Raw genomic sequence first — 25,838 nt, 5'->3', positions numbered from 1 at the left:
GAAGCCCAATGACCTGACAGTAGATATGATAGAATGCTTGTCTCTGAACCAGAAAGATAAGGATTTAAGTTTGAAGCTACCTAATATTCAAACTTGGTACTCCCAATAATTTATCTTTTTTTTTTGCTAATTGTTTAAGTGATATGTGGGAAATTGTAGAATTGACAAAAAAGCTTACCTCCTCAAGAACTTCAGCTAATCCGAATGCACGCCCATATCTAAAGGTATTCACAGGAACTAGCAGAGACCTACAAAATATTTGCTGTCTAATTAGCACATATATTGCAAAAGTACTACTTTAAATAGAGGATTTCTAGTTATTCTTCCACCGAAGATCTTAACAGGATCAAAGTTTCTCCGGAAAAGCTACCTAAAGCTGTCAATGTATAAAAGCTTGCTTAGGAATATAAACACAAACGTTGTCAAGAGTCTGACCTTATGTGTTTATAGTCACGGAAAAAGAAGACCTGTTTTCTCAGTTGAAAAAGGGAGATTAACATCTGATGGACTATATTATTCAAAAATTAAACACTCAATTCTCTTGAAATCTGTCATCAAACAAAACAGCTTCCAAACTACCAGTCTTGCTTATGACAAAGTCCTTGTTTCAGATTCATGTCTTGTAGCAGTAATAGAACTGCTGCTTCCTGAGCAGTTGTGTATACACATGAGCAGTTTGTGCAATAGTATCCCCTTTGGAGTTGGCCTGTATAGAAACCACGGAGGGTATAGACAATTCTTCATCTATGTATCAGAATGGATTCTTTTCTTTAAATTCATCTGATAGCTTTTCTAAAACCGTTTCATTCAAATTTAATGAATTTTCAATATTAACACAAATAGCTTTTGAAAATTTTTATCAAGTAGTTTTCCCTGCCATGTTGCCACACTTCACCAATTCTAGCATCTCACTTATCACCCCTACACCATTCTCATACCATTCCCATCCCTTGCCTGCCATTCTTATCCCTCCTATTAATCTACCCCATCCCTCACAGAAATAAGGACTGGAATTCTCTGGCCATTCACTCACTGCCATCGCTGCCAGAGAGGGCAGAGAGTTTGGTGCTCAGCCAAATTTCAGTTCATTGTAGCAGGATGGTAGAATCCCACTAAGTTGAACAACTGGAGAATCCTGCCAAGGTCACCAGCTAGAGCAACTTTGGGCACCTATCTCTTCTGCTATATTTTGTTTTCATAAGAATCATAGAAACCCTACAGTCCAGAAAGAGGCCATTTGGCCCATCGAGTCTGCACCAACCACAATCCCACCCAGGGCCTACCCTCGCATATTTTACCCACTAATCCCTCTAACCTATGCATCTCAGGACACTGAGGGGCAGTTTTAGATTGGCCAATCAACCTAACCCGCACATCATTGGACTGTGGGAGGAAACAGGAGCCCCTAGAGAGAACCCATGCAGACATGAGGAGAATGTGCAAACTGCACACAGACAGTGACCCAAGCTAGGAATCAAACCCAGGTCCCTGGAGCTGTGAAGCAGCAGTGCTAACCACTGAGCTACTGTGCCAACCCTTCTTCACTAGCTGCACATGAGTCACTCATTCCAGTCCTCTGCATGTGCCAGGTAGTGCCAATAAAATAAACCCATCTACAGACATGACCATTACATTGACCAAAATAGTCTAGAAAGCCAAAAATTGTGCATTATTATAGATAATGACCTATGTAATCTGAAACTGCATGTTTTTAAATTTTAAAATGTATGTTGCTGATTAATTAAACTAATATTAGATTTTTTTTTCTACAGAGGTCTATAGGTGGCGTTTTACAATTACTTGAGCTTACTTGAAAGTGTACAAAGCAGGACAATGATGTGTAATTTACCTTTATTTTGTACAAAAGGAAGAAAATTAGTTGGACTTGGATGCATCGGATCTCTGACATTATATACTCTGGCATTTTCAGAAAATCTTGCATACAAGAATGTCTAGGAATATCTCAGTTTCGCAATCGCACAATAAATTGATTTCTGCCAGTGTTCCACTAATGTTCTCATTCCGATTGGGGTAATAGAAACGTACTTTAGCACTTCTGGATTAGGCAGGGAGAAAATGGATCACAGTCCTCATTCCTGATCCTTGGCCACTGACTCCTGCTGAAAATGTGCCTGTTTTGACATCAGGATAGAACTCTGCCTAAACCTTTTTCTGATGTATGAATAAATGCTATTTGATTGTGATGCCGGAGACCTGTGAAACTATACTGCAATAAAGCAAGCGCTACTTTTTGGTCAGCTGAATGACTGATAGAACTGATCATGATGCTCAGCAGATTCAAACCAAGATTAAGAAATTCATACATAAAAGCTTTTCTTTGCTTGATGTGGAATACGTACATTGTTCCTGTAGGGAAATGAGATTAGACTCTGGTTGGTAAGAGACAACATTTGGAACTCCTAAATACATGTGTGGGGCCTTGATTACATTACCCAGTCAAAATTATACAGTTTAACTTGTTACGCAACAGTGTAAGCGGATAGCTTACATTCTGGATATTGGCTTGCTGAGTTCTCTGGGACAGATTGAAAAGGACTCTTTATAATGGAACCAAATCTGTTTTTAGAATAGTGCTGCTCAATTTCTTCCAAGTGTCCTGGAGGTTTTCCCACTACTTTGTTCCACCACACCTTCAAAGTATAGTGGGTGGAATAACAAACCTATGTACCTGTGTAGAGCTGCATTGAAGCTCTTGGTTCATTTTCAGTGTTTCTCCATAGAGATAAGCAACCTGAGGTTGACTATGCTCCATTGGATGGCACATTCATTCTATAATATGATGTGCTTCCATATTGCCTGCTATTTCCATGCACAAATGGTCTGGGCTTTTTTTTATAGTTGAAATCTTGTCCTTTGAGTTGAGTGATATAAATTGAAAGTTCAATCTTCTTTGCATACTTCATGACATCTGTTTTTGCAGCAGTCTCTTGTATTAAATGTTGAATAACACCAATACTTTGCATATATCAGAAGTAATTCAACGTGCAGTTCTGTCAACACTTCCCTAATATTATCACAGCCTGAATGGCAGTCCATGTCCTGCTGAGCACATCTGTGCTGAGTTGTCTGGAGACCATCAGTGTTAAGTGTTTGTAAAACAAAGAAAAGCAAAACCACTATAAAATCAGTCATTTAATTTCCTTTACTTGCAGGAGGGACAAGTGTTTCCGATGCTCTGGAGTGTCCCACAGATGAAAAACGAACCATACTTTCTTTGGATACTTCACAGATGGTATGTAATAAAGTTTTCGGGAAAAGACTCCTGATGGCAATAAAAGTAAAAATTTAATTTAAACCTTTCCAAGTCCAAGCCGCTTGTCATGCTTATTTTGACCAAAGCATCCATAAGAAGCTTTGTACCTTCCTCATGCAGCTAAGAACATATCTTGTTCCATTTGATGTGATTACAGGTACTGAATTGATTAAGAAGCTTGACTTTTATATTGGATTGTATAGGTTGTTAAAGTTTTTTAAGTATGTAACTTGAGGTATATTAGGTTAGTCTTTGTGAAAACATGGGTGTTGGTTGGTCTTATTTTCTCAGCATCAATCTACTTTATATAGTGTGAGAAATTGAACACCAGTGAAATATTAAATTATTAGACTCTTTAAATTATCCTTAAATATTGATCAAAAAAATGAATTGTGGTTTTCCTTGTCTGTCTGACTTGTCTCGTAAAGAGAAACTTGCATATGTACAGTGCTTTTCATGACCACTTAATGGTTGATGGAAATACTATACTCATGATGTGAAGCCACTATTGTAATGTGACAAATGTGGGATCTCATCTGAAAGATGGCACCTATGCCACTGCAGCACTCCCTCAGTCATTTACTGGAGTGCCAACCTAGATCATTGCACTGAAGTCCTAATGGGACTTGAATCCACAACCTGCTGCAAAAGTACAATGAACTGAACCACAGCTGATGTGGCCTCATAAATGTCAGCATTTTATATTTGAAATAATTCTAGTTGAGGATTTTATTTATATGTTAAAACTAAATTGAGCAGAGTGAGATTTTTTGATGCAACAGGGGTTGCTCTTTTTTAAACCTTTGAATGGAGGCTTAAACCTTTGAATGGAGGCTAATGAATCAGCAAACACATTATATTTGCACTAAACACACTGACCTGAACAAAACATTGATAAAGCAAGATTATTCCTTTAAGCTATTCCTTTCAGTATAATTTCAGATTTTGTAAGCTCAAATGAATTAATTAAACTAATGTCATCTATTGTTTTACATTGGTGAATTTTAATCTGTGATGGCTTTCCACACAAGAAATCAAAATAATTTGATCTGCTTCGTCACTTAAGATGGGAAAACCTCCTTGACTAGATTGATGAGAAATCATAAAAGGGTTATGGTAGTTGAACATGCTTTTCTTAAATAATTGTCTTTCAGAAATGCTTAAACTGCTCCCAGAACTCTGCTATGTGAAAGCTGTCACTTTTACATTCCAACCCATAAATCTTTCTAGTGAAAAAATCCAGCACGTGACGTGGTTTTGTGAACAGTTTCCAAAGTTAATTAAACAGCCTGAAATGTACTGCAGGATCAAAACATCCTGTAGCTGAAGTATTAGATTATATATATGAGAACAATACTTTGTAATTTTTTTCAAAACCTGTGCTTGAATTTCTAAATGTGAATTTTAGCGAGACATGATCTCCCTGAGCAGGAATTCTCTTCAAACTGGAAAATTTGAGTGTTAAATTTTGATTTTTTTTTAAATGGAAGAATTTCCCCAACTCAATCTTGAGCAAACTACTTGCACTGCTTTCTGGTGTGAGTTGAAATGGAAATTGTTTTTGCCCTGTCCATGTTTTTGCCCTGTCCATGTTTTTGCCCTGTCCATGTTTTTGCCCTGTCCATGTTTTTGCCCTGTCCATGTTTTTGCCCTGTCCATGTTTTTGCCCTGTCCATGTTTTTGCCCTGTCCATGTTTTTGCCCTGTCCATGTTTTTGCCCTGTCCATGTTTTTGCCCTGTCCATGTTTTTGCCCTGTCCATGTTTTTGCCCTGTCCATGTTTTTGCCCTGTCCATGTTTTTGCCCTGTCCATGTTTTTGCCCTGTCCATGTTTTTGCCCTGTCCATGTTTTTGCCCTGTCCATGTTTTTGCCCTGTATTGATGACGTTTCTATAAACCAGTCATATTTCAAAATTAGCTCACTCTGTGCTTGTTGGCTGGATGACAGCCAGCTTGGGTTTGAGGTTATTGGTAGGAAGAATGGTAGGAAGGACTATTACTTACGTGGCGAAAAACTGCAGCAGGCGACGGTGCAGAGGGACCTCGGGGTCCTTGTGCATGAGTCGCAAAAACCCAGCTTGCAGGTGCAGCAGGTGGTCAGGAAGGCGAATGGGATGCTGGCCTTCATAGCGAGGGGGATTGAATATAAAAGTAGGGAGGTCTTGCTGCAGCTGTATAGGGCATTGGTGAGGCCGCAGCTGGAGTACTGTGTGCAGTTTTGGGCGCCGCACCTGCGCAAGGATATTTTGGCCCTGGAGGGAGTGCAGAGGAGGTTTACTAGGCTGATACCGGAGTTGAGGGGATTGAACTATGAGGAGAGGCTGAATAAACTAGGCTTGTACTCGGAGTTTAGAAGAATGAGGGGAGATCTCATTGAGACGTATAAGATGATGAATGGGATGGATAGGATAGAGGTGGAGAGACTCTTCCCGCTCAAAAAAGACAGTAGGACTAGGGGGCACAGCCTCAAGATAAAGGGGAGGCGGTTTAGAACGGAGTTGAGGAGGAACTTCTTCACTCAAAGGGTGGTGAATCTCTGGAATTCTCTACCCGTTGAAGTGGTGGAGGCTGCCTCGCTAAATATTTTTAAGAAGCGGGTTGATGGGCTCTTGATAAGAGAGGGGATTAAGGGTTATGGGGAGAGGGCGGGAAAGTGGAACTGAGCCACAACAGATCAGCCATGATCTTATTGAATGGCAGGGCAGGCTCGAAGGGCTAGATGGCCTACTCCTGCTCCTATTTCTTATGTTCTTATGTTCTTATTCATGAAGGCTCTATCTTCTCAACCTTGCCCCTCACCTGTGGTGTGGTAATCCTTGGGTTAAAATCACCAGTGGTCAGTGCTGTCCTCAAAAAGGGAGAGCAGCCAATGGTCATCTGGGACTATAATGATTTTATCTTTACATCAAAACAGTCTGGTGCTGCAAAGTACTCTAGCACAATTCATAAAAATGGGATCCTTTTAAAGAGTATTTTTAGAATCTATTTCGTACAAAGTGGCTGGGTCTTTGGATACAAGGCTTCCAAAGTGAATTTCCAATGGAGTTTAGATCTCCAGTGAACTAAAGTGGAGTAACCCGAGTTTTATGATTCACGGCAATGGAATTCTTCTATGTTTGACATGGAATGCACAGATCCTACATCTTGTGACATGAGGTGTTCGATATCTGGGTATTGCTATCTTTATCCAACCGTTTTCCCTACTGGTTAAGCTCTCCGATTAATTTTGATAATTACGTGTTCTATCAAACTACGTAAAATAATGTTTCAAATGTTCTAGCTAGAAACAACATTCTTCCAACTTGATTTCTGAACAAGAGTTCAAAGAAATGAAGAATATCTAACCTGGCACTCTTTGCTCAATGAAAACGCTGGATAACCAATGAGGAATATAGGACGTCATTGCCATTGAAACCATTGGATTTTCTCAATAATACAGTCCGTTTAAAATCTTAAAGTTCAGAAATGTACCTCTTTTTGTTCAAGTTTCAGAATAATCTAAAATCTTCTTTTCTAAGATTAGAAATATTGATTAACTATCAAAAGTTTTCCTGTCTTAGCAGATATTGCTCTAAGGTTGCAGCTCTGCAACATTTTCTATTTGGCTTTCATTAATTATAGTCCCTTAATTGGAATCAGGCAACACAATCCATATTGATGGATTAGCATCATGTGGAGCCATGTCTCTAGTTACATGTACGTCAGCATCAACAATTTTATTTGAGATACTTGATGAAAATCTGAGCATTCCCCACTGTAAGGGAGGGTTCATGAAAAGGCAACTCATTCCAAATCTATAGGTTTAAACATACGGGAGAAGTGCCCTCTTTGGGGCAATAGTGCACTTGTTGGTGCACCTGAAGGAAAATTAGGTGAGCTCAGCATCCTGTTTACTTGGTTACTCTTGTGCAGTAAGAAATTTTCTTAAGAATATTTTGCAGATATCAAGAATATCATTGTAAGTATGCACAACGAGTTCCTTTGATGTTGATCAGGACAGCAAAGAGATTTATTATTGATTCTGAAGGATGTTCCTTTGGAATTTGTGCATTATCCAAGTATTTAATTTGTTTCATATTTTGTGTTTTTCATACAGAACACATTATTCCAGTAAAGTCTTTTCTTTTCACAGTATGTTCTTTTTCAGTCCCAGTTTAAATCTTACTATGCCGTGTTCTGCAACAGCTTCACCTTTTGATTTGATTTATTATTGTCACATGTATTTACATACAGTGAAAAGTATTGTTTCTTGTGCGCTATATAGACAAAACATACCATTCGTAGAGAAGGAAATGAGAGAGTGCAGAATGTAGTGTTACAGTCATAGCTAGGGTGTAGAGAAAGATTAACTTAATGCAAGATAAGTCCATTTAAAAGTCTGACTACAGCAGGGAAGAAGCTGTTCTTGAGTTGGTTGGTATATGTCCACAGACTTTTGTATCTTTTTCCAAAAGGAAGAAGGTGGAAGAGAGAATATCTGGGGTGTGTGGTGCTGAGGCAGTAGGAAGTGTAGGCAAAGTCAGTGGATGGGAGGCTGGTTTGCGTGATGGATTGAGCTACATTCACAACCTTTTGTAGTTTCTTGCAGTCTTGGGCAGAGCAGGAGCCATACCAAGCTGTGATACAAACACAAAGAATGCTTTCTATGGTGCATCTGTAAAAGTTGGTGAGAGTTGTAGCTGACATGCCAAATTTCTTTAGTCTTCTGCAAAAATAGAGGCATTGGTGGGCTTTCTTAACGATAGTGTCGGCATGGGGGGATCAGGACAGATCATTGGTGACCTGGACACCTAAAAACTTGAAGCTTTCAACCCTTTTTACTTTGTCCCCATTGATGTAGACAGAGACATGTTCTCCTTTGCGCTTCCTGAAGTCAATGACAATCTCCTTCATTTTGTTGACACTGGGAGAGAGATTATTGTTGCCGCACCAGTTCACCAGATTCTTTATCTCATTCCTGTACTCTATCTCATCGTTGTTTGAGATCCAACCTACTACGGTGGTGTTGTCAGCAAACTTGAAAATCGAATTGGAGGGGAATTTAGCCACACAGATGTATAAGGAGTATAGTAGTATCATAGGGGACTAAGAACACAGCTTTGTGTTGAGGATGATTGTGGAGGTGGTGTTGCTGCCTATCTTTACTGATTGTGGTCTGAGAGTTAGAAAGTTCAGGATCCAGTGGCAAGGGAGGTGCCAAGGCTCAGGCCACAGAGTTTGGAGATGAGTTTCAAGCTTACATGTTGCAAGAAGTCTTTCAAACATACTCCTGACTGTAGTACATTTTGACTATTTTGAAATTTGTTTCTTCCAGGTATATTTTGTTGTGCTCTGAGTCTTCCTTTCTAGATCTATTACATGTAAAAGAGCGTTTTCTAGTTTCTTGAGAACAACCATTGCTGCTTATGCCTAATGCCACATTGCCCATATTCTTGATGAGCTTCCAGGAGACAAGTTAGCATTTGTGTTCAGTCTTTTGTGCTTTGCATTTTGAGGTTGTTACTTTCAATAAATATTCCATATTTCCATTCATTAATTTGGTTTTATGCTTGTGTGCACAACTGGTATGTTTTGATTCACTAGCTTTCTGCATTTGGGCAGCAAAAGTGCAAAATCCTTAAGAAAACCTTGCCTGACTAGTGACAAATTTGTTATGGTGCTGTAGATGCAACATGAGCAAAAGATAATGTCTTTCAAGCATTTGGATACATCAGCTTGACTCTGTTCTTCTCATCCATATATCAATCACCCACTGATTGCTTTTAGGTTTTGTTACATTGACACATCTGGAAGTGCACCAAAAGACCTTTGATCCTTGTGATTGCTTGTGTCAGCTCCCAACCGGAGGGCATTAGGAGTTCTTTAGTCTGCCGGGTGAAAGTGCTGCGATCAGACAGCATGGTGGAGTCATGAGGTCTGTTAGTACTTGACAGTTGTTGAAGTAAGTGTGTGGGGGTGGGTTTGGGATCTGGTAGCACTGGAGTTAAGGGATCTAGCAGCAGTAACAGAGTAGAGTTGGGAGTGCAGAGGATTGCTTGTTTCTTATTTAGGGCAGAAAATTTACACAACCAATCTAGTGATAGCTTTCAAATAAGTCTGTATGTAGAATGTAAACCTATATTAAAAAAAAGTTTAATCCACAATTGCTGTGTGATGCACTTTGTCTAAAAAAGTAATTGTCCATCAGATCTGTCATATGAAAATTAAACTGAGGCCCAACATTTTGCATTTGCAAACATAGGCTTTGTATTGTTTCCTTAAGACCCAGGCAAAACACCTTTTATTCACATGGTAATTTTAGTTTGGCAAATACTGTGTGTCAATAGAAATCATATTTTCCAGTGAGGAAGTAAGAGCTGAGAGGCACTTTTGTGTGAGGAGGGGTGAACAGTGAAGCTTCAACGGAGTGGAATTGGTCATTAATGGAGCAGATTCTTAGACAATGAGGGAAAAGAATCAAAGCCATGCTTTGGGTAGCTGATCAACTAGCTGCTTATTTTTCAGGGTATTTCCCCCACCACTGCAGTGAACCTGCACCAACTCAGAAAAGGAATAAAATAAAAGGGGTCTCTTCCATTAATTGTTTTTGTGAAGTTAATGACTAGAATTTTCATGGGTAAGGTCTCTTGCAGGCTCTGTTAGTGAGTCTATTCTCTCTCATCTTTTAAATTGAGCCCTTTGTGCTGCAAATTGCTAGGAGCGCAAGTGGTTATGGTGTGGTAATGTCTGGGAGCTGGTGAATTCGGGTACAGAAAGGAGACGTAGGTGGAAAGAGATTCAGGTAAAGGGACAATTAGTAAAAGTAATAATCAAAATCTCTCTACTTCAGGAATGACGGTCTGCAGTTTGTTATTTTCTTTCTTATTGGAGTGTTTGAGTAGCTGCCCTGGCTTTGTGACCAGTGTAATTAGTAATTACCATGCAATTAAAGTAATAACCCATGCGTGGTGGGGGGGGGGGGGGGGGTGCAGTCAATTCCCATTTTCATTAGTTTGTGGACGTGGAGTATTTCTTCATCAAAAATTGCATTACGATTTGCACACATACTAATTGTGTGCACGTTAAAACACCATTGTTTTGCCAATGAATTCTGACCTATTGTGTCATAATAAGAACATAAGAACATAAGAAATAGGAGCAGGAGTAGGCCATCTAGCCCTTCGAGCCTGCCCCGCCATTCAATAAGATCATGGCTGATCTGTTGTGGCTCAGTTCCACTTTCCCACCCTCTCCCCATAACCCTTAATCCCCTCTCTTATCAAGAACCCATCAACCCGCTTCTTAAAAATATTTAGCGAGGCAGCCTCCACCACTTCAACGGGCAGAGAATTCCAGAGATTCACCACCCTTTGAGTGAAGAAGTTCCTCCTCAACTCCGTTCTAAACCGCCTCCCCTTTATCTTGAGGCTGTGCCCCCTAGTCCTACTGTCTTTTTTGAGCGGGAAGAGTCTCTCCACCTCTATCCTATCCATCCCATTCATCATCTTATACGTCTCAATGAGATCTCCTCTCATTCTTCTAAACTCTAACGAGTACAAGCCTAGTTTATTCAGCCTCTCCTCATAGCTCAATCCCCTCAACTCTGGTATCAGCCTAGTAAACCTCCTCTGCACTCCCTCCAGGGCCAAAATATCCTTGCACAGGTGTGGCGCCCAAAACTGCACACAGTACTCCAGCTGCGGCCTCACCAATGCCCTATACAGCTGCAGCAAGACCTCCCTACTTTTATATTCAATCCCCCTCGCTATGAAGGCCAGCATCCCATTTGCCTTCCTGACCACCTGCTGCACCTGCAAGCTGGGTTTTTGCGACTCATGCACAAGGACCCCGAGGTCCCTCTGCACCGTCGCCTGCTGCAGTTTTTCGCCACGTAAGTAATAGTCCTTCCTACCATTCTTCCTACCAAAGTGGACCACCTCACACTTGCCAACATTAAATTCCATTTGCCATTTCCTGGCCCATTCGCCCAGCCTATCTAGATCCTTCTGCAGACTCTCCACACCCTCCGCACAATTTGCCTTTCCCCCAATCTTGGTGTCATCAGCAAATTTCGACACCCTGCACTCGGTTCCCTCCTCCAGATCATCTATATAAATGGTAAATAGCTGAGGCCCCAGCACCGACCCCTGGGGCACCCCACTAGTCACCAACCGCCAATCCGAATAGCACCCATTGACCCCCACTCTCTGCCTCCTATTTGACAACCAATCCTCTATCCACGCTAACACCCTACCCCCAACTCCATGTCCCCTGACCTTCTGCAATAACCTCTTGTGAGGTACCTTGTCAAACGCCTTCTGAAAATCCAGAAAGACCACATCCACCGGCTCTCCTCTATCCACTACCTGAGGTATCCTTATGTGAAGCTTATTGCAGCATAACTTGTGTATTTACAAATGTTTTATTTAGTTGTAGAATGATGGTGACCAGCAAAGTGAAAATGGAGAATGTGTGGATGATATCTGCATCTGCCACATGAAGATCACAAGCACTCGTGGCCCTGTTAATTTTTAGTTTCTGCAATGTTCATCTGAAATGATCACTAACTTCATGCTTTTGGAGATCTGTGTAATCCTTGTTTGCTCCCTAAAGTTAAAGTTTATTAGTCACAAGTAAGGCTTACATTAACACTTCAATGAAGTTACTGTGAAACTCCCCAGATCGCCACATTTTGGCGCCTGTTTGGGTCAGTGCACCAAATGGGCACGTCTTTTTGACTGTGGAAGGAAACTGGAGCACCTGGAGGAAACACACGCAAACTCCACACAGTTACCCAAGCTGGGAATTGAACCCAGGTCCCTGGTGCTGTGAGGCAGCAGTGCTAATCACTGTGTCACCAGGCCTGGGTTTAATTGAAGTTAGCGTGAGTTTTTGTGTTACTATTTTGAATGTTAGCTCTGCTGATGATATCTGAAAAGAATGGAACTCCAAAAATGTTAATTTGTTTGGCGTTTTTGGTTCATTTTGGTGTTTAATTCGTTTTGGAGCAATTGGAAGTGAGTTTTTAAAATTGAATTTGGTGATGCCACAGCTGCAGGGGGTGCGCTCCTTGCACAACGTAGGTGAACTGCCTGTAACATCTGAAGAAATCTAAATTATTAAAATACAGCAGACCCTTAGAAAAGTTGAAGCAAATATACAGAATATTTTCTGGATTAGTGTCATGTTAGCCCAGTTGGAAACAATCCAAATGGCAGACAGTCAGTAAACTCTGCTTACAGGGATAAACATTGTTGTATATTGTTTCCCAGACTGAAAACCTGTTCCCAAACTGTGCAACTTCCTGCACTACAATTTTGTCAGTAATTCTGACATGAAAGCTGTCATGTTTGCCATGCATCAATTGAGATGTTATTTTGATGTTACACTGAATTCACGAACACTAAAATTATAAAAAATCTTTTATCCTGAAATAACTGGGCATTACCACTGCCAGGGAGACTGATACAGTTCACCCTGTGACCATTAACCAGGTGGTGAGGAACCAATATGTATAAGACAGTAATGCTGAAATATTATGGTGCCCAGAAGGATTGGTAACTATAAGGTGGTTGAGTGCAAATTGCCAGTAGTGTAAATAGTAACAACTGGGAGAGTGAGATGGTTTGCAGCAGCCAGTGAGCAGTACAGCAAGGGGGCAGAATATGAACAGGACTGGGCATGCAACAGTACAGCTCATGCAGGGTGGCACAGTACTGAGCACTGTTGCTTTACAGTACCAAGGTCCCAGGTTCAATTCCGGCCTTGGGTCACTGTCTTTGTGCAGTTTGCATGCTCTGTCTGTGTCTGCGTGGGTTTGCTCTGAGTACTCTGGTTTCCTCCCACAGTCCAACGGTGTGCAGGTTCGGTGGACTTACCATTGGTAAAATTGCCCGAGATGCGTAAGTTAGGGCCGTTAACAGTTTAAATGTGGGATTACAGGGATAGGTAAGATGCTCTTTCAGAGAGTTGGGGCAGATTTGATGGGCTGAATGGCCACCTCCTGCTCTGTAGGGAATGTATTAAATAACTTAGTTGCTCAGGCAATGTTTAATCACTGAATTGAACAGTAGTGACATGAGGGCAAATCAATGTATAGAGACTTTGCAATTTATGCTGTAAGTGTGTCCAGCATTCCTTCATCTGTATTGCAGAGACATTAAACATCAGTACAGGAAAAGCTGAGCGGGGAGATTATAGTTATTGCATAAACAAAGAGCTAAGTTTGTGGGAGATTCTCTTTAATCTTTTTAGTTTTTAATTTTAAATACACTAATTATGAGCACTTCACAACATCTCATTTTGGAGAGGGGAAAGACAAAGTAGCATTTGGATTTTCAGACCAGGTAGACAATCCCTTCCCTCAAATTTCTGTAGTCATTATGCCCCTTCAAAACCCATTGTTCAGTTGAGCTTTCAACTGATGTCATGTTTCAGTCGTAACACTTTCACCTATGAGTTGCAAGGTTGTAGGTTCAAGTTCCACTTCAGGGATGAGAGATGCTGTCTTTTGGATGAGATATTGAACAGAGGCCCATTGTGCTCTGTTCAGTTGGCGTAAAAGATCCCATGTCACAAAGGTGGAAAACTATTTGCCATTAAGCCAAACCTTTCCAAATCTGGATGGAGAGTTTGGTGTAATAGCAAAGGGATTTTGGGTTACTGATGGCAGGGGGGGTGAGGTCTGGAAAAAACCTCTCCTGCATGGCCAATCAATCCAACCCACACATTTTTTGGAGGATGGGAGGAAACTGGAGCACCTGGAGGAAACCCATGCAGATATGGAAAGAATATGGAAACGCCGCACAGTTAGTGATCCAAAACTGGAACTGAACCAAAGTCCTGGCATTATGAAGCAAAAATACTAACCAATCTGCCACAGTGCTGCCTCAGTCTCTGGAGTTTAGAAGCATGAGAGATGATCTCATTGAAACATAAAAAATTCGAAAGGGGCTTGATTGGGTGGACGCTAAGAGATTGTTTTCATTGGTCAGGGAATCTAGAACATGGGGCATGGTCTTAGGATAAGGGGCCAATCATTGAGTATTGAAATGAAGAGAAATGTCTTCTTTGAAAAGACTTCCTCACTGAATACATTTGATGCTGGCACAGATTTCTGGGTCTTGGGGACTTGAGGGATTTGGGGAGCAGATGGAAAAATGGAGTTAGTTCAGTCACGATTGTGTTGAGTGGTGGGCAAAGCTTTGAGCAGCGTGGTCTACTGCCACTGCATCTTGTGTTCAATACATAATGTGTGACTTTGTCTTTAGTAGATTTCTTATAGGTCATGCTGTAAACTTCACTGCTGCAACCCCAGACCCACAAACCTATATGATTATCACATGTTCCAGTCTATTAAGGCTAAAAGACCCAGCTGGCCTTCTATCCCTTCAAGTATGATTCATAGAACTTACTGTGCCAAAGATGCAGAATAAGCATTGCTCAGCAAAGCTATGTGATCTACTATTCTGCTGCACTGAAAGGATGTTAGATATATTGTAGTGTTTAGGTTTTACTACAGAATTAAGAATCCACTGATTTTGATTAATAAACCAGAAAATGGAAGTTCAATTCCTACAACTGCAGTTTGTAAATTTGAGTTCAACTTTAATAAAAGTCTAGAAATAAAAAGCTGGCATCAATAATCATGAATTTTAAAAACTCAACTGGTATGTTTGACGTTCTTCAGGGAAGAAAACCTGCCGGTATGGCCCATTTGTGACTCCAACTCCATGGCTAACTCGTAACTGCCTTCTGCAGTAGTCTCTGTAGGGGCTATGCATAAAATCTGAAAATATGTTAGTAAAAAGTGATATAGAGCAATTATAGGAAATACTTTAGAATGTTGATCAACAGAGTGCAGAAGAAATATATTCTACTGGAAGGAAAGAATAAACTAAACACCAGTGAAATTTGATTGTTGAATCATGGCATAAGTAAACAATTGAGAGGCAGACACCAAGAACATAGCATAATGAAATATCAAGAAACTGAGAGAGAAGTCAAAAAACAATTCAGAAGGGAAAAGGAACAACAAAATTAAGGAACATTAAACAAAATAGTAAAACATTTTTCAAGAACCACGTTATGATGGGAACAGGATAAATACCACTGGTAATGCTAGAAAAATGATTATATTTTCGTATTTACCAGGAAGGTAGAGCAGGTTGACATGAGATTGAATGATGGGACGGGTGATGAGGCGAATAATGTAAATGGATTTAAAATAAAAATCAGATGTATTAAATAAACCAAGTAAACTCAAAGAGGATAAAAAACTTGGTCCAAGTGGATTGCATCACACATTTTAAGAGATTTGCTGTGATCTGGCAGGTGGCAAGTGGCATGCAAACCAAATCATAAATGGAAACTTGACAAGCTATCTCAACAGTTTTTTCAAAAAAAATTATGTGTACTAAAGCCAGGATCCACAAATTCCACTATTTTGGAGATTTTTAATATTAAAGAAAAGAAAGCTTAAACTCTCAAAATTACATTTAGACAGTTAAAATTGGTCTTACAGAACGTTCCTCCAAAAAGACTTCTCTTGATTAGGCATTCAAATACCTTGTAGGCAACAGTCTCTTACAGATATTTAGTCTACAAAAAAATTCCAGTAATATTTCAAAACAACCCTATTGTTATTGTAGGGGAACAATGTCACAAGCTTCTGTCTCTCTCCCACCTCTGCTACAAAAAGTCAAGAACTTCAAAACAAAACTCCTTTGTCTGAAAAAAATAGGCACTTCCCTGGATTGGCTGAAGGCTGTTCACTTTTTTCACTTGCAGTTCTGTCCCGGAGATCTTATGTGGCCACTTCCAACATGGCTCTCTCATCTCTGTCTAAGTGTAGTCTCTCTTTTGTATTTTCCCATTGTCCTTATCCTCCTTTTCCACAATATAAGCAACTTTTATGTTTTCCTATGGTCACCACTTTTAGTGAAACAAAATTTACTAACCTTGCAATATTTATTTATGGCCTTTTCCAAGTTGTAAGCTCCTTTTTACTTCCCTCTGAAGTTTAATAACTCACCACAACAAACCTTTTTTTCCTCCTAATTTCTATATCTTATTTGCTCATAGAGCATTCAGCTTGACCATATTCACTTCAAATGTTTGCCTTTCACGCCTAGCCGCTATGATCTCACTTTGTAGATACTCAGTCCCCAGATTAACTAAGTTAGTCACGGACACAGGCACAACGACTGAACCCAAACCTGCTTCCCAGCAAACCACCAACCCCTAAAATATTAAAATAATACCCTTTCCTTCACAGAATATAGCAGTAATGTTACTACACAAACATATTTTAATAATTGGTTAGAGAAATATCTAGTACCAGAGGACTGATGGGTAGCTAAAATAATTCCTATTTTTATGAAGGGGGAGAGAACATGACCTGGGAATTATATTCCAGTTAACCTTTATAAATGGAAGGAAAAATAATGGAATCGTGACCAAAGCTGAGAATTGAAGAACATTTAGAAGGGAAAGTTATAATTATTAGCCAGCATGAATTACACAGTAAAAATCTTGCTTGTCTAACCTTAATGAAGTTTTTTGAGGAAGTAACATAGAAGGTATAGTAATTCTTATCTAGATGTAATTTATCTGGATTATAAAACACCTTTGCTAAGGTGTCCCTTAACAGACTAATGAATAAGATGAGAGAATGTGGAGTCAGCTGACAAAATTGTTAGCCACCTTCAAAATGGAAAGCAGAGATTGGAACTAAAGGGTAGTTATTCAGACTGGTAGGAGGTGAGAAATGATCCACAGGGATCAGTGTTGGGACCACGGCTGTTCATAATTTACATTAAGTTTGGACTTTGGAATCATAATCACAATTTCTAAATTTGCAGATGACATCAAATTGGTGAAACAGTCGGTACCAAAGAGGACTGCAGCAAAGGATGTGAATTATTTAATAAAGATCAACATGGGCTTTGTAGTGAGCAATAAACTTATTCAAAGCTCACTACATTTGATTTCTGTTTTCTGCTGCTTTGACAAATTGGAACTTTCCACATTTCATTTAATGATGTTAAACCATCTTTTTGTTCCAACTCGAACTCTGGCAAATGTGAACTGTGAAATATGGACTTCCTCAAGCAAAAATGGCCCCTTTTTGATTTTCTCCTTCACTCTAGTTTTGATCCTCTTACTGCATATATACCGAACGTTCTATCAGTATCTGTGTACTTTTTACGGAGAATTACAATTACACTGTATGTTGCTCTAATGCCCACAGGCCAAACAACACTCACTCGAGCAGTAACCGTGAATGATACTTTTGCCTTTAAAAACCAATCGATCAGTTATAAACCAGACCCTGAGTAGGCTGATTGCATAGAATATGCTCCCCGGATTACATCCCTTCAGTTGCCTTTGCTATTTGTTGGGCATCAGCTGACAACCTGGAAAATTGGCAGGCTTTGCATGATCGTCTCAGGTGGGAACCCACAAGGAAACTGTTGTCACTGTTTTCTTCCATTGTTGTGGTCTGTAACGTGTCCTGCTGTCCCAGTGTGACGTTACTGAGAAGACACTTCAGATGAGGGAAGTGGAGCGATGTGCAGGCAGGCATTTATATTAGTCCAAGTGCTCATTAAGCCAAGGATTGGATCCTTATCATTCAGGGATGGTGATCTAAAGCTGATACCCTCCTGCACTGATGAACATGGAATTGTCACAAAAGCAGTATGATAGCTGGGAGATGCTGTTTGAATGCATTTGATTCATTGATGTCCCTCTTCATTGCCTCACGTAATTGATAAAATGATAGGATCCTGCAATGAACACACACTCAATCTGATTCATTATCTCAGCCGTCTCATTCCTCAACATAGTGCAGAACACAGCTGTGTGCCTGCCAGAATTATCCTGCATCATCACCTGACAGAGGATAACCATATTTGCTCAATGAGAAGCTGTCCAGGAAAAGCTTTCAGATGGGAATTAATTGGTGTGATAAGTGTGATGAAATTGATGCGGTTTGCTATCATTCCATTCTGTTAAATCTCCTCCAGAGTACCAGTGTGTGTCCAACCTGTCATCAGCTGCTTTAATGCAGCAGCAATACCATAGGAAGATAAAGCTGCTATATGGTCGGTGAATGAGCAGCAGTGGAACTAACGTGTGGTTTACATACACCCATGGTTAGAGGGTAGGGGGAAACATAATTTATGGCCAAGAATTCAGATTCACACCAGCTCCAGAGCCTTAGAACCTCTTGCAAGTAACATGGTATTTTACTGAAAACTCTAAATTGTAGATGAATGTTTAGAAGTACTCACTTCTGAAACAGTTTCATGTTTTGGTGGAGTTTGCAGCTGGAAAGTTTCAAACATCGTGCCCCTCAGTGCACCGTGAGTGAGTGGCACTTGATGGTGCTTTTGACATCACTATACATGCACTCTAACTGTGCAAAACTGGTACTGGCACCGGCTGGCAGATGCGTTTTGTTGATGTCCCAGTGGGCAAACCATGTATGTATGGGCAGATGCAATATGGGTGTGTGTGTAAGCACAACAATGGCTTCTGATCAGAGTCTGAAGATACTTTATGATGTATGCTACTGGAAGGACTCCTATAGGGACAGCTCAGCTGATATGATATCATGATGTCACACAACCTTTTAAAGGGAGGTGATTTAATATGTTCTCACTTTAGGATTACTTCTTGAAATGCGATGAAGTTGCACGAATGGCATTAATCTATTTTTGCTGTGTTGCTGTTGCGTATCAGTGCCATGCTCAGGAGAAGCATGAAGATATTGGATACTACGGACTATAAGACCATACCTTGTGAAAGCAGCTACAAAATATTTTAAAATGACTATAACCTATACTGGCTACGGTCCCATGATTTTATTCTGTGGCTGAAAGATAGCTCGACTTGGATCTGAATTAGGGTACTTCGCAGCCACCTGTGAAATTTACACATCACATCACTAAATCAAATGAGGACTGTGGTATTTCTGGTCTCTGAATGCCGTTTGGAGCAAAGGAAAATATTTACACTAGTTGGGGCAGATATGAGAGTGAATAACCATTGTCAACTGTCATTGTACCAATCCTTCAGTCATGTGACTGAAACAGACTTTTAGGAACTGCGGTTTAAAATAACCTGAGCTAAGCAAATCCAGCAGAGTAACATCTGGAGTACCAAAAAATAGTGAGCTATTATAGCTGAAAAGTCCTCTAATGCAACCCAAATACTGTAATTGATCCAGTTTCCAAGTCAAGCTGAGAACCAATTTTCTGGCTATTCATCCACAAGAGCTTGGAGCTTCATGAGTCCTTTTCCCTCAAAGGTCACTACGCCAACAGGAGTATTAACTCAACTAAAAAGATATCAGACCTGTGTTGACATAGACTGTTATAAATTCTATTTTAAAAGTTACAGTTTTAGCTTCACCTGAATATAATTTTTGTGTGAGAGATAGTATGAATCACAGGAGTGGTTGAGATGTCACAGTCGGAACACCTGGAGAAAGCATGTGTTAATTAACTTTCCTTATTTTTAAAATCGGAAAAGCCTGCTGCTGGATTTCATTTTAAAATTAGGAAAAGTCATCGAAGATAAGGCAATGCACTCGCCTTGCATACAGACATCCTGATTACAGAGTGGAAGGGACCACAGTCTGTTGGCGACATCAGTCGATGCTGGTCAACTGAATTGCTTCTCATCATCTGTTTTATAAAAAAGTGTTTAAACCTGTAGACATCTGAAGTTTAATATGTGTAATGTCGCTGCTGTAAGACATTGCCTTCAGTGGCTTAGCCCCCTATCATAATGATTTGTGGTCTGTGTTGAGTCAACTAACCTCAATCAAGTGTAGTATTGCCTAGGTGCCCCTGAATTAATGATTAGTTCCTATTCTTGATTGTTTGTTTTATCTATTGATCCTTGCTGGAAGTGTTTGTTTGGATTGCGGATGGGGAAAGAATTGAATCTGGCCGTGATGTGCCCCCTCCGAGCTCTCAGTCTCTCTGCAGATGCTTAAGAATGAATAATTAGGGTAAGGTACTGGAGGGTGTTGTGCATTGTAAATATTGATATTAGATGATTCAAATACAAGGAGCAACTTGTGAAATATTTTGAACATTAATTTTAAAAGTGTTAATGGACTGAAAGAAGTATTTTCTAATTTTTCACAAAAACAGAATCGAATATTGTGGATTGATGAAAAGAATTTGACAGCTCATGTGGAGGCTGGCATTACTGGACAAGATCTTGAAAGACAGGTAAGATTGGCTCTGTTCAGTGTTTGACAACCCTTAGGGAATGAGAAGTGAAATTTAGCAAAGCTGACTTTGCAAATGGGTGACTTTTTACAGTTAAGCTGAAGAGGTTTAATTTTGGGTAACTGCATTTTTTTTTTCTCAAAGTATCTTACATTTAACAAACTGAGCCTATGTGGCTAGAACTGAGAAATAAGAAGGGGGAAATTACTTTGTTAGGGTTGTACTATAGGCCTCCAAATAGTCAGCAGGAAATTGAGGAGCAAATATGTATAGAGATTACACAAAGCTCCAAGAAAAATAGGGTGGTAATAGTCAGAGATTTTAATTTTCCCAACATTGTCTGGGACAGCCATAGTATTAGAGGGTTGGATGGAGAGAAATTTGTTGAGTGTATTTGGGAGGAATTTCTCATTCACTGTGTGGATGTCCCGACTAGAGAGAGGGCAAAACTTGACCTCCTCTTGGGAAATAAAGGACAGATGACAGAAGTGTTAGTGAGGGATCACTTTGGGACCAGTGACCAAAATTCTGTTAGTTTTAAGATAGCTATGGAGAATGATAGGACTGTCCCAAAAGTTAAAATTCTAAATTGGGGCAAGGCCAATTTTGATGGTATCAGGCAGGAACGTTCAAAAGTTAATTGGGGGAGTCTGTGGGAAGGCAGTGAAAGGTCTGATAAGTGGCATGCTTTCAAAAATGCGTTAACCAGAGTTCAGGGTAAACACATTCCTCTTGAAGCGCAAGGCTGGCAGAATTTGGGAGCCCTGGATGACTTGGGGTATTGAGGCCCTGGTCAAGAAGAAGAAAGAGGCACATGACATGCATAGAAGCTGGGATTAAGTGAATCCCTTAAAGTATAGTGGGTATGGAGTAGAATTAAGAGAGAAATCAGGAGGGCAAAAAGGGAACTCAAAATTGTTTTGATAAATAAGGCACAGGAGAATCCAAAAAGCTTCTACGAATACATAACGGGCAAAAAAGTAACAAGAGAGAGAGTAGGGCCTCTTGAGGATCAGCAAGGTCATCTATGTATGGATTCACAAGAGATGGGTGAGATCCTAAATGAATATTTCTCATCAGTATTTACTTTTGAGGAAAGCATGGATGTTAGGGAACTTGGGGAAATAAATAGTGATGTCTTGAGGAGTATACATATTACAGAGGAGGTGGTGCTGGAAGTCTTAAATCACATCAAGGTAGATAAATCCCTGGGACCTGATGAAGTGTACCCCAGGACATTGTGAGAGGCTAGGGAGGAAATAGTGGGCCCCCTAGCAGAGATATTTGAGTCATCGATAGCCACAGGTGGGTGTTTGAAGATTGGAAGATGGCGAATGTTGCATCTTTGTTTGAAAAGGGCTGCGGAGAAAAGGGAAATACAGGCCAGTGAGCCTCACACCTGTGGTGGTTGTTGGAAAGTATTTTGAGAGACAGGGTCTACAGGCATTTAGAGATCAAGGACTGATTAGGGACAGTCAGCATGGCTTTGTGAGTGGAAAATCATGTCTCTCAAATTTGCTTGAGTTTTTTGAAGAGGTAACCAAGAAGCTAAATGAGGGCAGTGCAGTTGATGATGTCTACATGGATTTTAGCAAGGCCTTTGACAAGGTACCACATGGTAGGTTGTTGCATAAAGTTCTCACAGGATCAGGATGAGGTATCTAAATGGTCCTTAACAGAAGCCAGAGGGTGGTTGTAAGTTGTTTTTCAAACTGGAGGCCTGTGAGCACACTGTGCCTCAGGGATGAGTGCTGGGCTCACTGTTATTTGTCATTAATATAAATGATTTGGATGAGAATATGGGGGGCATGGTTAGTAAGTTTGCAGATGACACCAATATTGTAGCATACTGGACAGTGAAGAAAGTTATCTTCAATTGCAATGGAATCTTGATCAATTGGGCCAGCGGACTGAAGAATGGCAGATGGAGTTTAATTTGGACAAATGCGAGGTGATGCATTTTGGTAGATTGAACCAGGGTAGGACTTAATGGTAGGACGTTGGGGAGAGGTTACAGAACAAAGAGAGCTAGGAGTGCATGTTCATAGCTCCTTGAAAGTGGAGTCACAGGTGGACAGAGTGGTGAAGAAGGCATTTGGCATGCTTGGTTTCGTCGGTCAGAACATTGAATACAGGAGTTGGGACGTCTTGTTGAAGTTGTACAAGACATTGGTAAGGCCATACTTGGAATACTGTGTGCAATTCTAGTCACCCTATTAAAGAAAGGATATTGTTAAACTAGAAAGAGTGCAAAAAAATTTACTGGGATGCTCCCTGGACTTGATGGATTGAGTTATAAGGAGAGGCTGAATAGACCGGGACTTTTTTGTCTGGAGGGTAGGAGCCTGAGCGGTGACCTATTAGAGGTCTATAAAATAATGAGGGGCATAGACAAGGTAGATAGTCAGTATCTTTTCCCAAAGGTAGGGCAGTCTATAATTAGAGGACACAGGTTTAAAGTGAGAGGGGAGAGATACAAAAGTGTCCAGAAGAGCAGTCTTTTCACACAGAGTGCTGGGTGTCTGGAACAAGTTGCCAGAGGCAGTAGTAGGGGCAGGTACAATTTTATCTTTTAAAAAGCATTTAGATAGTTACGTAGGTACAATGGATATTGAGGGATATGGGCCAAATGCAGGCAATTGGGATTAGCTTAGGGGTTTTAAAAAAAAAGGGCAGCATGGACAAGTTGGGCTGAAGGGCCCATTTCCATGCTGCAAACCTCTTTGATTCTTTGACTCTATTTGCTATTGTCCTTTTGTGTTCCTGTGGTGAGTACTTCCACCCAATTTCTTTGTACTGGGAATATATGCTGACTTTCCAGACCATAAACTACAAAATATGCTTTGCAAATAGTGTTAACTAATTGCAATTCAAGGTCTGGGATGGTAAATTTAATGCTTCAGAAAGAAAAACAAATGATAAATAGTCGACAAACTGACAATGATGAGGCAAAGCAGCATGGACGACTGTTTTCCCCTCTGATTGAGGCAGTGTAATAGTGACAGCGTAGGATTTCTACAAGGCTGGTGAAATGGGCAGACACTAAGCTACCTGGAAGGGTAGCTGAACAACCAACAGTGCTAGGCAGAACAGTCCAGTGGCCAGAGAAGACATTTGAGCAAAAGAGATGCACAGATGAAGCATTCATTTAACAGGAACTGAATGGGCTGGCAAGTTGCTTGATTCAAAACATGGGAGGAACATGCAAAAAAGTTCTTATGGATTTGTCAGAACACCAGACTTGTCTTTGTCAAGCCTCTACCCTTCTTGATAAAAATGCATTACTGTAGTGCCACTCTGTGGCCAAGTTTAAGTACAACAGTTAGAATGGGCATAAGCTTGTGTTCCATTGATTAAATATATCTTCAGGCTCAAAGCATCATTCATGGGTGTTGTGCCATCAAATTTTGAGACAGTTTTGCATTTTAAATGTTAAATTTGTAAATAATAGCCATCCTATATTAAAGTCCAGTTTTCTGTAGTTTAAAAAATTGAATTATGACATTTAATTCTGGAAAATGCTGGGATAATGAAAGGTAATTCTGAAGTTAGCCCTCTATCTGAAATTTCATGGAATTAAGAAAATCACTGCACTAACTTTGTTAATTTTATTGTTATGGTTGAGTCTTAGTTGTAGTGTTAGCTTCTCTTATCCTGCTTAATAAAAGAGGACACGATATTTGGATTCATCAAACTGAGCATTTTGAACTTGGGTTTTAATTGGGTGCCTGATTAATTTTGTTTTAGGGTGATATTTGCTGTTAACTAAGACCACAGTTGACTCATTTATCATGGAAATTCGAGCAATGCAAAATTCTATTTGTAAAGGCACGGGAAATACTTGTATATATTGCAGAGCATGTTTAGTACTGAGTGGATTGTAAATCAGTATTTTTGTGTAATACCGCACTTCCAGAATATAAACATAAGCAAGGTCTCAGCATTTTTAACTATGTTTGAGAAAATGCCCAAATGTTCCTTTTAATTTCTCAGGTGATTAGACTCTGGTGTTGAGCAGATGGAATAACAAAGTAAATTCTGAAAATTAGGAATTAGTAATCAGCCGATGTGCCAGAATACTTGTGCTGCATCTCAAGTAGACGTTGATGCGTTTCATAAAGGATCAGTGTTTTTCCTGCCAGATGGTTCCAAGATATATCACTTAAGAGGTTTTACTGCAGGCAGTTTACAAATGTTTTCTGCCAATTGCCATGACACAAATCTATCCTGCTTGCAAAATGTAATATGCAAAAGAATTCTAAGTGCTACTTTCTTATAAATTTTTAATCTGGAAGTAGTTTGTGACATTTTACCGATCAAAGCACACATTACCGTAGTATTTTCATGCAATGTGATACTGCTAATGTAATTTAGTTAAACATGATAGTCATATACATTTGGCTTAACCACATGTTTTTGCAGCATAGCTCTTTTTGGATTTTTGCTGTTCGGTGACTTCTATTAGTTACAGCCAACAGTGATGTGTATCTCGGAACATGTGTAAATATTTATGGATGGTAATCTGCTGTTGTGCTGGTTTAAACTATAGCTGTATTATGTAAACTCATCATTTTTTTGAATAGAATTCTGGAATTTTGTCCGTTATTCCAGTGAGAGCATATACCTTGGTCCCCCACCCACATCAGTATTAATGTCTTGTACTAAGAACTTTTCAGAAATCCATTTAGGGTTGTAGTATACGTGTATCCAAGAGCAGTGTTTCAACAATTTCTCACCTGTGACGCCAGCATTTTCTGATTAGGTCCTCAGTATTTTCAACTAAAAATTAGCCAAACTCCTGATCCAGTAGCATCTGTAATAGTTAGATTTTCTTGTCTTGAACATTTCAGCTATTGTAACGGAGCTGATGTATTTCAGTTTTTAAACTGTGATTCAGTTAAGTGTAGGAGCAGCATGGTGGCATCATGGTTAGCCACATAGTGCTAGGGATCTGAGTTTGATTCCAGCCTTGGGTGACTGTGTGGAGTTTGCACATTCTCCCCGTGTTTGTGTGTTTCTCCTCTGGATGCTCCGGTTTCTTTGCACGTGCAAAGATGTGCAGATAATGTGGATTGGCCATGCTAAATTGCCCCTTAGTGTCCCAAGATATATAGGTTTGAGGAATTAGCAGAGTAAACACATGGGGTTATAGGGTACACCTGGATGTGAGTCAGTGCGGATTCATTGGGCTGAATGTCCCCCTTCTGCGCTGTAGGGATTCTATGAAAAAAACTTATGAAGTTTGCTATTGGTTACTGTAGACAACAAAAACTAAACAAACTCTGCAAGTGAGGGTAATATTGCTACTGTAAATCCATCATATGGTAAGCAGATTTT

At 40.0% G+C, this 25,838-nt stretch overlaps 1 protein-coding gene across 2 annotated transcripts in view; it reads left to right on the top strand.

Moving 5' to 3' along the window:
- Positions 1 to 25,838, top strand: part of agps (alkylglycerone phosphate synthase) — a 136,848-nt gene that overhangs the window by 56,379 nt on the left and 54,631 nt on the right. For both annotated transcript variants that reach the window (XM_080198912.1, XM_080198913.1), the window contains exons 7-8: positions 3,174 to 3,253; positions 20,421 to 20,501. In XM_080198912.1, the coding sequence (XP_080055038.1) occupies positions 3,174 to 3,253; positions 20,421 to 20,501 (161 nt within the window). The remainder of the gene's footprint in view (positions 1 to 3,173; positions 3,254 to 20,420; positions 20,502 to 25,838) is intronic.

Source organism: Carcharhinus amblyrhynchos, chromosome 11 (genome assembly GCF_965287045.1).
Source record: "Carcharhinus amblyrhynchos chromosome 11, sCarAmb.v2.hapA, whole genome shotgun sequence".
NCBI lineage: Eukaryota > Metazoa > Chordata > Chondrichthyes > Carcharhiniformes > Carcharhinidae > Carcharhinus > Carcharhinus amblyrhynchos.
Note: the sequence above shows the minus strand (reverse complement) of the source record. Positions and strands in the feature narration are given on the sequence as shown.